Source organism: Salvia miltiorrhiza, chromosome 1, assembly GCF_028751815.1.
Source record: "Salvia miltiorrhiza cultivar Shanhuang (shh) chromosome 1, IMPLAD_Smil_shh, whole genome shotgun sequence".
Classification (NCBI taxonomy): domain Eukaryota; kingdom Viridiplantae; phylum Streptophyta; class Magnoliopsida; order Lamiales; family Lamiaceae; genus Salvia; species Salvia miltiorrhiza.
The window spans coordinates 50,154,776-50,166,877 of NC_080387.1; the positions used below are offsets into that span (position 1 = coordinate 50,154,776).

At 36.0% G+C, this 12,102-nt stretch overlaps 2 protein-coding genes and 2 long non-coding RNA genes across 5 annotated transcripts; 3 read left to right on the forward strand and 1 right to left on the reverse strand.

The window, feature by feature from the left end:
- Window positions 1–1,538: 1,538 nt before the first annotated feature.
- LOC130990254 (uncharacterized) lies at window positions 1,539–3,664 on the forward strand. Its single transcript, XR_009090881.1, has 2 exons — window positions 1,539–2,144; window positions 2,922–3,664. It is a non-coding gene; the product is annotated as an uncharacterized LOC130990254 (long non-coding RNA).
- Window positions 3,665–4,697: 1,033 nt separating this feature from the next.
- On the forward strand, window positions 4,698–5,601 carry LOC130990260 (uncharacterized). Its single transcript, XR_009090882.1, has 3 exons — window positions 4,698–4,982; window positions 5,123–5,183; window positions 5,310–5,601. It is a non-coding gene; the product is annotated as an uncharacterized LOC130990260 (long non-coding RNA).
- Window positions 5,602–7,641: 2,040 nt separating this feature from the next.
- On the forward strand, window positions 7,642–9,763 carry LOC130990267 (uncharacterized). Of its 2 annotated transcripts, none has more exons than XM_057914503.1 (3): window positions 7,642–7,817; window positions 8,958–9,014; window positions 9,222–9,763. In XM_057914503.1, the coding sequence occupies exons 2-3, from the start codon at window positions 8,964–8,966 to the stop codon at window positions 9,567–9,569; spliced, it is 399 nt and encodes a 132-aa protein (XP_057770486.1). In that variant the 5' UTR covers window positions 7,642–7,817; window positions 8,958–8,963; the 3' UTR covers window positions 9,570–9,763. The 2 variants fall into 2 exon arrangements, with proteins under 2 accessions (XP_057770486.1, XP_057770485.1); XM_057914502.1 differs by lacking the exon at window positions 7,642–7,817 and adding an exon at window positions 8,401–8,488.
- Window positions 9,764–10,353: 590 nt separating this feature from the next.
- LOC130990287 (RING-H2 finger protein ATL3-like) lies at window positions 10,354–11,814 on the reverse strand. The gene has a single exon (XM_057914505.1). The coding sequence runs from the start codon at window positions 11,475–11,477 to the stop codon at window positions 10,638–10,640; it is 840 nt and encodes a 279-aa protein (XP_057770488.1). The 5' UTR covers window positions 11,478–11,814; the 3' UTR covers window positions 10,354–10,637.
- Window positions 11,815–12,102: the final 288 nt, after the last annotated feature.

Here is a 12,102-nt window from a genome sequence, read left to right on the forward strand (position 1 = left end):
ACACCTCCTACATAATATGTGGCATGAATTATGTGCTGAAAATAAAGTATGCATTATCGAATTGCAGCCTTGTGTTTAGGATTTTCATATTTTACTAGTATTTGCTTAAAAACTCTTATAGCATAAGGGTGCGTTCTCTTTGGTTGTAAATTTATCATGAGAAAATGAGGGATAAATAAAATTTAACCCTTTAAATCATTTCTTTCTTTTCCCACATTTCCTAATTGACCCTTACTCATTCCTCATTTACACTACAAAGGAGGGATAATATTATCACACCATTTTGGTGTGATAATATTATCCCTCCTTTGTAGTGTAAATGAGGAATGAGTAAGGGTCAATTAGGAAATGTGGAAAAAGAAAGGAAGGATTTAAAGGGTTAAATTTTGTTTATCCTTCCTTTTCTCATGATAAATTTACAACCAAACAGAACGCACCATAAATGAATAAAGTGATATAATGTAGAGCATTAGAAAGATACAAATTTTGGTGCAAAGATTTAGACAGATACGGCGAACGCCTTAAAGTATGAAAATAATAATCCCACTAAATTGTGATACTTCAGGTACATCACAGTCACAGATCTGAAATTTATGCATGTGAGCATGACTGCATGATTAAGAAATATTATATCTCTTTATGCTTTCGGCCCCGTAGGCTTATTTAAAACTTTACAGGTTTGCTTTCGCCTTTGCATGCTTATTTAAACCTTTACAGGTTTGCTTTCGCCTTTGCAAGCTTATTAAAATCTTTATAGGTTTGGTTTCGACTTCATAGGCTTATTTAAACCTTTACACGTTTGTTTTTGCCTCCACAAGCTTATCTAAACTTTTACAGGTTTGCTTTCGCCTTCACAGGCTTATCTAAATCTTTACAGGTTTGCTTGCGCCTTCATGAGCTTATCTAAAACTTTACAGGTTTGCTATCGCCTTTATAGGCTTATCTAAACTTTTACAGGTTCGCTTTCGTCTTTATAGGTTTATCCAAGCCTTTACGTGTTTACTTGCGCTTTTATAGGCTTATTTAAACCTTTACGGGTTTGCTTGCGCCTTTATATGCTTATCTAATATAGACAACAAGCTTCTAAACTTGTTGTCTATGATAACTATAGACAACGGTTTTGAAAAAACCGTTGTCTATTTAGGGCGGTCGTCTATGATAACTATAGACAACGGTTTTGGAAAAACCGTTGTCTATTTAGGGCGGTCATAGACAACGGGTTTGAAACTCGTTGTCTATTATAACTATAGACAACGGTTTTGGAATTATCGTTGTCTATTTATGGCGGTAATAGACAACGCGACTGAAAATCGTTGTCTATTATAACTATAGACAACGGTTTTGAAAATACTTAATTTTTTCTCTCTCTCTTCTTTCACTAATATTTTTTTACTATTTTTTTCTTTAATTTTTTTTATGAACATCATCAAATTTAATTCATAAAAAAAATACTTAATACTACATCTTAAATTTAAGTTAATGAAAAAATATTTAATATGGTATAAAAATCATAAAAAATAAATAAATTATGAAAAAAACAAAATTAAAAATATTTTATTTTTTTTCTCTTCATTAACATTTTATTTCCATATTAAACCCAACACAAACCCAACTCCAACCCTATTCCCCTTATCTCTCCTGCGTCGCGCCCCCTCCCATCTCACTATCTCTCTCTCAGATTTCATCCCTCTCTCTCTCAGATTTCATCCCACCACCATGAATACGCATGGTCCCGCCGCCACAGCCACTTTGCGCCATCGCCGGAGCCCGGCAGCTCCATCGCGGCCAACCGCCATCTTCTCCCTCCTCTCCCTTTTCTTTCTATCACTTTCTCTCTTCTCACCCAACGCACACACCCAGATCCGCACTAAAATTTTCTGAATCACAGAATAGATGGCTGATCCGGCCCTGCCCAACGCCACGGCGGTCCGCAGTGGCCGCCAACAGCAGAGAAAGAGACAGAGAGTGAGATCGAGGGGGAGAGCAGAGAGAGAGGTTGAGAGAGGAAGATCGAGAGGGAGCCTACCTGAGGCAGGGGTGGTGGTGTGACGGAGACAGCGACGGTGACGGAGGGCCTTGCCGGAGGGGCGGATTTCAGAGAGGAAAATGGAGGCAGAAAACCCTAGAATTTGGGCATTCTTGAGGTAAAATAGCTAAACGTTTGATGCTTATATAATTGAACACTTAGGAGCGTGGAATGTGATTATATGATAGAAAGTGGGAGATATTGGGTATGCTACTATGTGTTGAGCCAATTTTGATTTATGAATAAGGGAAGCACTACTTTTAGTATTGATTGGAGAAGTTGTGGTGATTAATTGTGTTATAACTTGCTTGCTTTGTGTTGATGAGTTAAACATGAGTTAAATTTCAAGCTAAATCATGCTAATGTGTAATAAGATGATGTAATTGAGTCCCTATGGTTGTATTTGACAAAAGTATGAATTATATGTTAAGTTGAAACAAAGGGACTTTGCTGTTAGTTTTCGGCTTGACAGGGCAGTATGTTTCGAGGTGCTTCTGATGGTGTTATCGTAGTCTAAATAACTTGAAATTTTTACTGTAATAACTTCGGCATGAGTGGTACGTGTCTGCAAAATTTCAGCTAAATCCAACACCGTTAGATATGTCAAACGAATTTCTGAAATGTACTGCACGAAGAAGCGTAGGTCAGTGGCAGTTTCTGCCTTTGGTGATATAACTTCTTATACACTTGAGACATTGTATTTTTGTAAATTCCTGATAAATATAGACTTTAATATCTTTCTAAAAAGATAAAGCTTGTATTTTTCTTTGAAGGGGTTGATTTTATATGATATTTCAAAGTTGAGATTCATATATGATTACATATTTGAAGTGACTTTAATATGATTTCAACTTGAGATATCCCAAGAAATATGATGTTATTGTTTGTTTTGCAGTTAGTTAAGTCCATAAAAGTAGAATACTCAGATTAGAGGATGCAACTCCTGTGTGACGCTTGAGGTAAAATAGCTAAATGTTTGATGCTTATATAATTGAACACTTAGGAGCGTGGAATGTGAATATATGATAGAAATTGGGAGATATTGGGTATGTTACTATGTGTTGAGCCAATTTTGATTTATGAATAAGGGAAGAACTACTTTTTGTATTGATTGGAGAAGTTGTGGTGATTAATTGTGTTATAACTTGCTTGCTTTGTGTTGATGAGTTAAACATGAGTTAAATTTCAAGCTAAAGCATGCTAATGTGCAATAAGATGATGTAATTGAGTCCCTATAGTTTGCAGGAGAGTGCTACTCCAAAAAAGGAAATTGATGAAGTAAGGATAGAGTGGAGTTGGTGATAAAAAGCAGAGAAGAAAAGGGTAGGCGAGAAGAGTTGGAGTTTCTAATTCCTTTCATTTCGTTCCCCTTTTTGTTTAAAAACTGAAATTCTCTTCTCATTTCCCTCTTTGGCAGATCGGAAACCACCGCGGTTCCGCTGCCGCCATCGCCGAACCCGACCCAGACTCCCAGAATACAAATCTCAGCCCAAAAGTAAAAGTATCAAGATTCAAATGTTGGATGAAATTTGTGATGTTGGATGAAATTTGTGATGTTGGATGTAATATTGGATTAATAATGTTTGAATGAATGTATGGATTTTTAGTATTAATATATGTATTTTTAGTTTTCTATTATGTGTTTTTAGTATTGGTAAATATATATTTAAAAAATCAGAAAATATAAATAAATTACAAAAAAAAAATATTTTAAAAACCATTGTCTATATTAGAATAGACAACGGTTTTTTGAACGTTGTCTATCAGAGAATAGACAACGGTTTTTCGCTCGTTGTCTATTAGAGAATAGACAACGGGTTTCCTTCCGTTGTCTATTAGAGAATAGACAACGGGTTTCCGTCCGTTGTCTATGACCGCCCTCCAATAGACAATACTCTCATTTACAACAGTCGATTTTCTAATAGACAACGAGTTTTGTCCGTTGTCTATTGACGTTTTTCATATTGCTTATGCCCTCGTTTCATTTTCTAAATGTGAAACACCTCCTACATAATATGTGGCATGAATTATGTGCTGAAAATAAAGTATGCATTATCGAATTGCAGCCTTGTGTTTAGGATTTTCATATTTTACTAGTATTTGCTTAAAAACTCTTATAGCATAAGGGTGCGTTCTCTTTGGTTGTAAATTTATCATGAGAAAATGAGGGATAAATAAAATTTAACCCTTTAAATCATTTCTTTCTTTTCCCACATTTCCTAATTGACCCTTACTCATTCCTCATTTACACTACAAAGGAGGGATAATATTATCACACCATTTTGGTGTGATAATATTATCCCTCCTTTGTAGTGTAAATGAGGAATGAGTAAGGGTCAATTAGGAAATGTGGAAAAAGAAAGGAAGGATTTAAAGGGTTAAATTTTGTTTATCCTTCCTTTTCTCATGATAAATTTACAACCAAACAGAACGCACCATAAATGAATAAAGTGATATAATGTAGAGCATTAGAAAGATACAAATTTTGGTGCAAAGATTTAGACAGATACGGCGAACGCCTTAAAGTATGAAAATAATAATCCCACTAAATTGTGATACTTCAGGTACATCACAGTCACAGATCTGAAATTTATGCATGTGAGCATGACTGCATGATTAAGAAATATTATATCTCTTTATGCTTTCGGCCCCGTAGGCTTATTTAAAACTTTACAGGTTTGCTTTCGCCTTTGCATGCTTATTTAAACCTTTACAGGTTTGCTTTCGCCTTTGCAAGCTTATTAAAATCTTTATAGGTTTGGTTTCGACTTCATAGGCTTATTTAAACCTTTACACGTTTGTTTTTGCCTCCACAAGCTTATCTAAACTTTTACAGGTTTGCTTTCGCCTTCACAGGCTTATCTAAATCTTTACAGGTTTGCTTGCGCCTTCATGAGCTTATCTAAAACTTTACAGGTTTGCTATCGCCTTTATAGGCTTATCTAAACTTTTACAGGTTCGCTTTCGTCTTTATAGGTTTATCCAAGCCTTTACGTGTTTACTTGCGCTTTTATAGGCTTATTTAAACCTTTACGGGTTTGCTTGCGCCTTTATATGCTTATCTAAACCTTTACATGTTTGCTTGCGCCTTTGCAGGCTAACCTACACCTTCACAGACTTATTTACGCTTTTACAGGCCTGTCTACGCCTTTCTAAGGTTCACTTACAACTTTTTAATCCTATTTATGCCTTACGTGCATGTTTACTGTTTACTTTTTTACAGGCTCACTTACGCCTTCACAGGCTTATTTACACATTTACAGGTTTATTTACGTCTTTGCAGGCCTACTTAAGCCTTCATATGCTCAATCACGTCTTTCGAAGCAAGGCTTCATTACGCCTGATCAGACTTTTTTACATCTTTCGAGGCTCAATTATGCATGTTTAGGCTCAAATTTACCTGTCTAGATTTAATGTGTTTATTAAAGTATAATCACATTTGCTCATGCTCATTTACGCCTTTCGTCATGCGATGCACAAATAGGCGTACTAATTCAATTTAAGGGCGTGTTCTCTTTGGTTGTAAAATTATCATGAGAAAATGATGGAAATGAAAATGTGGGATTTTTTTTTCATTTCCACTCTTGTTATCTCATGTTCTCTTTGATGGAATTTTTTTTTTATCTTATACTTCATTTATCCTATACACATGTTCTCTTTATTAGAAAATGATGGATAAATTGTTAAATAACTATATTACCCTTATTATTTACTTAATTATTTTATGTCATACTTTCAATTTTGCCGTTGACCCACCACCACCACCCACGCCCACTGGCCTACCCCCCCCCCCCCACACTCACCTCCCCTCCCCCAATTTTTTTAAAAAATTTTCTCGCTAACCCCACCATCCAACCCCCCCCCCCCATGCCCAATTTTTTTTTAAATTTTTCTCGTCACCCCACACCACCCCACCTCCCTAACTCACGCCCCCACCCCCACCCCCACCCCCAAAATTTTTATTTATTTAAAAATTTTATCGCCACCCCCACTCTATCCCCCACCCCCATGCCACCACCCCCAACCACACCACCCTCGCCTCAATTTTTTTTTTAATTTTTCTCACAATCCCACCCACCCCCTCCCCCCCCAAAAAAAATTTGGGGGGAGGGGGGCGGGGTGGGTGGCGGTGGTGAGAAAAATTAGAAAAAAAAAATTTGGGGGGAGGGTGGTGGCGTAGGGTAGGGGGATGTGGGTGTGGGTGGGGGTGGCGAGCAAAATTAAAGAAGGAAAAAAAATGGGGTGGGGGTGGGGTGGGTGGGGGTGGGGGCGTGGGGTAGGAGGTGGGGTGGGGTGGCGAGAAAAATTTTAAAAAAAATGGGTGGGGGAGGGTGGGTGGGGGGCGTTTGGGGTAGGGCGTGGGGTGGGGTGGCGAGAAAAATTAAACAAAAAAAATTAATGATTGTGATTCGAATAAGACCCACCACTGACATTCCTAGTGTTAAGGACAAAATTGAAATATCAAAAAAATATACATTATGGGAAAATTTATCACACTTACAGGTCATGATAATATTATTATAATTTAGGAAGAAAATGTAGAAAAAATTATTGTTCGGGAAAATTTTTCTTTCTGCCCAGAGAAAATTTACTAATAAAAAGAACACATGAAAAAGATGGAAAATGAGAGAAATTATTTGTTTTCCACCATTTCCCCATAAAAGAATGGAGCCTAAAGGTTACAAATATAATATTTGTGCGGCGTGATAAACTTTATATTTATCATGGGAACCTCCGAAACATGCGGCGTGAAAAACTTGATAATGATGACATAGACAAACATTATGATGACAAATATTATTAGGTTGTGGCTGTCCACTACTTGCTTTACTAAACATCCCTTTCACCACTAATCTTAATTTGAAGCAAAACTTTGTACTTAATTTAAGTTGGAATTAATTCACATTTGACTTATATTATACCAATTTTTATTTCCTTCACACCAAACCACTACTTCATTTGATTTCTCCATGATTTCATATTCAAAAGATAACTTCGAAAGGATTAGAAAGACAACTGAAGAAGGGTTATTTTAGTGTGCGTAAGTCGGGCTCAGCGGTAAAGTAAGTCGGGCTCAGCTGTAAAAATGATTAATGTTTAAAATTATAATTTTTGAATTTAAGTTCATTATAATTCGATCTTTAATTTTTTTATTTAATTTGTTAATTAATTTATCAAAAAAAGAAGGGTTATTTTATATGGAGTTAATATAAGTTTGTGTACACATTTTTTAGCAATTTAATTTACATTTCACTTTATAAATTCAACAACGAAATAATGGGAACATCGCTAAAATTTGTATTATTCAATATAAAGTTACAAAAATAAGCTCTAAACCAGAATCTATCTAAGAATACGACAAAGCGACTCATAATTCCAAAATTTGAAAGATGAGACACACATAGAACTTTCTCAAAAGATTAGTAAAAATCTAAGTTAGATAACATTTTTTTACAAAGCAGTGAAAATTAAAGACACAAACTATCATTAACCCTTTTACAAGCAATCTTCATTAACCCTTTTACAAGCAATCTTCATTATATATTTATATACGAGATTCTCTACTATAAATGATATAGTATTTATTTTTCTTAATCTTTTCTTTTATAAAGCGTGGCGTGTGTTTGAAATATTTTACTAGTCATTTTAACTGATAATTACATAAATTTATAAAGTAAACGTGAAACACAGTATACTATGGTTGAAATAGGATATGATCATCTTTGATATATAATATTGATTCACATTTGATTTTGCAGAAAAAGACTTACCTCTTCTTGAAGATATATTGGTTGGCTCTCTCTTTCTCTCTAGATCTTCACAATTACTCGTTTTATTCCTTGTTCTGCAGTCTGGGGTTTCTCTTCACTATTTGCATTACATTTTGCAATAAAATCTTCTCCAAAATGTTTACTACTTTTTTTCTTTCTTTTTTTTCACAAACGTTTTTTTAATTATAAACTATTATTTTTTCAAACGTTAGTGGTAGCTTTCACTACCAATCCAACTGCCAAAGCTTTCCATAAATTCCAAAATTTCATGTGGACTAATACATATTAGCTGGCCTTAACGTTTTCAGACATTTTGCAGTGTGAAACAAAAATCACTATAAAATGGAAGTAGAAAAGGATATAAAATCATTAGAGATATAATTTTTTTTTTTTTTTTTTTTTTTTTTTTTTTTTTTTTGATCGGGCAAAGTCATGTTAGATGTTAGTAATTAGTTCCCCATCCACTCCAAGAACCACCTTATCTCTCCATTCACCAAAATCCACCTTATATCTCCAATCTCCAATTCGCTCCCAAGAGGGATCGAACCCGGGTCACTTCACTTAAGTGAGGACCCGGTGGCCAGTGGGCTAAGCCCCCTGGTTATTAGAGATATAATTTCATTATGTTATTTGCTCTCTCTCTCTCTCTCTCTCTCTCTCTCTCTCTGCCATTTGCAATATCCTTTCTAAGGTCAGTGTGTGATCTGTGTGTTTTTTTACCAACTGATGGGATGGAGAAAATCTGCCAAGAACTTTTATCTACTTTTTACTATACAATAAATCTATGCAGCCACATTGTGGCCACCCACACACTAATATAATAAGGATAATCTTGATTTATTTAATTTATTTTTTAAATAAAAATAGGATTTAGTTATTTTATTATATTCTCTATATTGTACTTATTTTTTTAAATTTTTTTTGCATTTTTTATTTTTAATTTATTTTTTAATAAAAATAAAAAAGTTGCCAAAAAATTGCAAAAAAATTACTATAATGTAGAGAATATGATAAAATGACTAAATCTTATTTTTATTTTAAAAAATAAGTTAAATAAATTAAATTATTTTCTACTTAAGTAAATTGTGGGCAGCCACAATGTGGCTGTTTAGCATTACTCTTTACTATATTGATGTTTTTTTTTTTCTCTTCATCTTCAGGCAAAGATGAATGATGATTGTAGTGATGATTTCGATTATCAGTCAGATTTCACACAGGTTTGTTTCCTTCCATGTAAAAATATTCAGTTTCTTGCACTTTGAAAAATCTCGCAAAATATTCAAATATTACATGCCATTTTCCAGTTCTTGCATTTAAAGCAAACTTTTTAGCTCACGCGTAAAACAAAAATGAGTGAAAGTTAATATATTTAAAGCATAATTGCCTCTATTTTTTATTATATTTGCGCTGCTTTCATGTTCCAGTTCTTGAAAGAAGCCAGAAGCACCGCCTTCCAACTAAATCAAAATGCAGTCACTAACGAGAAAAAACAGTTGGATTGGGAGGAAAAAACGCAGAGGAAATCATGGAAAAAATTCCTATTTTCTTGGTTGAAGTGGGACAGTAAAAATAACTCAATCAAGCAACCACCTCAAACCACGGGCCCCGCCTTGAAGGCGAGAATCAAACGACCCGTTACCTCGGGGCCCCTAATCGGGCTTTTTGGCTCGGGCGGGAGCCCAGAGGAGAAATGTGAGGTGCCGTACATGTGCCTTGGGGAGCTAAACAAGCATAAGATTCAAGCTTATGGGCCTATTTACTTGGTGACATAGACAAGAGATTTGTAATGTTTTTTGTTAGATAAATTAAGGTTTAATTCTGGGAAATGCATTTTAATGAGTGTTGGTTGGATGAAGTGCAAAATCTTAGCTTTGGATTGTTGTTTGATGCTATCTTCTTGTAGACCACACATTTTGCTTGTAGTTGGCTCAACATGGCATCCCCATAAAATTGTTTTATTCATTTCCTTCTTCTCTTTTCTAATAACAATGACTGAAAAATATTAATATGGGTAAATTCTACTCTTATACTTTTGCATTTAGCAAAATCTAAAGCTAGCTAGTTGAAGTTCGAAGTCGAGTTCAAGCTTAATGAATAAATATACAATATATAAAAGTATAAAATAATTCTAGCTAGAATCATATTTGACTCGGTTAAGACTTGTTTTTATCCCTAGCTATTTCAAAACAAGTTGTGATTTGACATTTATTAAGAGAATATGGTTAAAAAAGTTACTCCGTTCGCTCAGTATAAGTGAGATTTTTTCTATTTTGGGTGTACCACCATAAGTGGGATTTTTTTTTGATAAAAATTTTACCCTTTAAACACATTTTCACTTTTACACCTACACAGAATACAACTTTCTTAATTTTCGTGCCAAAAAAAAGGATCTCACTTGTGGTGGGCCGGAGGGAGTACTATGATTTTCTAAAAAAACAACAAAAAAGTTGTGCCATACTTTTCATTTCTCAACATATCTATTCACATCAAACTACATCAATTTGTAAATTCAATGACATTTCAATGTTTCACAAGACTATCTCTGCAAACCCATCATAATTCGTAATAAATCTTGATAGATAATATATGTTCTTCAATACATAATAGCTATTACAAGATTTCTATCCAAACACTCTTCTGTGAGAGGGTAAGGAACCATCATCTCCTCCCTCAAACAGAGAAGCCAACCTATATCTCTATACAAACAATCAGCATATCCCAATTCCTATGCTGCAAGAAAACAACTACCTCATCTCATCTTCTTCAAGAATCAAAGAACATTCAACAAATTAATAATCTCCAATTTGAACAATAACAAAATTGAACCATAAATCCATGAATCAACTTAACCCTCTAACTCCTTGTTCAAGATCAAGATTCCTAGGGCTAGAAGGGTTAACCCTTCTATTCCCACTCAGCAGCCTCTTCAGTGTCCTCAGCCTCGTCGGCACCGCGGATTTCTGCTCGTCTTCCTCCACCCCCTCCGGCCTCCCACTCGAGGAGGCCATTGAAGACGACGAAGATGATGATGTCTCATTGCCTTGATGATGGCCCTCTTCACCACAAGGGCCAAAGGTGCTAACTTGACTCTCATTCCCCCAAATCAACACATTGGTTGGGAAATTAGGTATCTCAATTGCAACCGCATTCACATTTCCCTCCCCAATTGGAGCTTCAATTGCAGCCTCTGACGAGGGATCAGAGGTGGAATTAGTCGAATTCGACACGGGGTTTCTGCAGAGAGGGCAGGTGGAATGCGATTGAAACCACATATCTATGCAATCGACGTGGAATCCATGGTTGCATTTGGGCAAGAGTCTTGCCTTTTCACCCTCGCAAATTTCACACAGACACACAGCGCATTCCAATCCCAATCCGTCTTTGAACTGTTTCGGATCAAACATTATCACGGGTATGGTTTTGAGGAGTGATGGCTCCAGCCCGCGGCGCAGGGCGGGGGCCGGCGGCGCGAATTCGAGGCGGCGGCGGCGCCTGGTGGCGGTGGTGGCGGTGGTGTCTTGGCGGCGGTACCAGAACCACTTGGCGTAGAGGTGGAGGCAGAAGACGAAGACGACGACGAAGAAGAGGAGGACTATTGCGACCACCATTATCTTCCCTGTCAGCTCTATCACTCCCGTGTCGCCGAATTTGCCGCCGTTTCTCTCCGATGCGTCGCCCATTTTTGAGGATCGGTCAAAGCTCGCGAAAGGGTTTCTGGATATTGAGAATTTCTCGAAAGTGAGATGAATTCTTGAGGTTTAAAGCCGAAGAGGAAATGAAGATGAAGTTTGAAAATTCAATTAATCAAAATGTGGGCTTTTGAGGAATGTGGTTAGTTTCTATATGTAAGAAGAAGAAGAAGATTAGAAGTTCCAAGAAACATTGTGGAACTAAAGAGGATGATGAGAGAGAGAGAGAGTCAGCGGAGAAATGGAACTAAAGAGGAGTCTGCACGGCGGCGTCTAGAATGGGGGCAAGAGACCAACTGCAATTGCAATTTGAAGGAGAATTCCATTTGACTAGACTAGTAATACCTTGATTTAATAATAATAATAATAATAATAATAATAATAATAATAATAATAATAATAGTAAGAGTTTTTTTTTGGGGGGGGAGCTTTAATGGAGGAGAAGGGTGAAATGGGTAAAGTTAGCTCGTTGACTTCTTTTGATTCTACTTTTGACCATGAAAATAATTACATTACGGTGCGAGTTTCCCTTCTAAAATCCGAGGTGTTGTAACTTGTAATTTTGTTTCTTGCGTTGCATTGTGAACTCCTTCATATAATTTTTGTTGACTTATTA

Bases quoted from the DNA above. Each gene is read 5' to 3' on its own strand.
- LOC130990267 (XM_057914503.1), top strand. From the start codon at position 8,964: ATGAATGATGATTGTAGTGATGATTTCGATTATCAGTCAGATTTCACA. The intron at 9,015-9,221 runs GTTTGTTTCCTT...TTCATGTTCCAG, and splicing joins ATCAGTCAGATTTCACACAG to TTCTTGAAAGAAGCCAGAAG.
- LOC130990287 (XM_057914505.1), bottom strand. From the start codon at position 11,477: ATGGGCGACGCATCGGAGAGAAACGGCGGCAAATTCGGCGACACGGGA.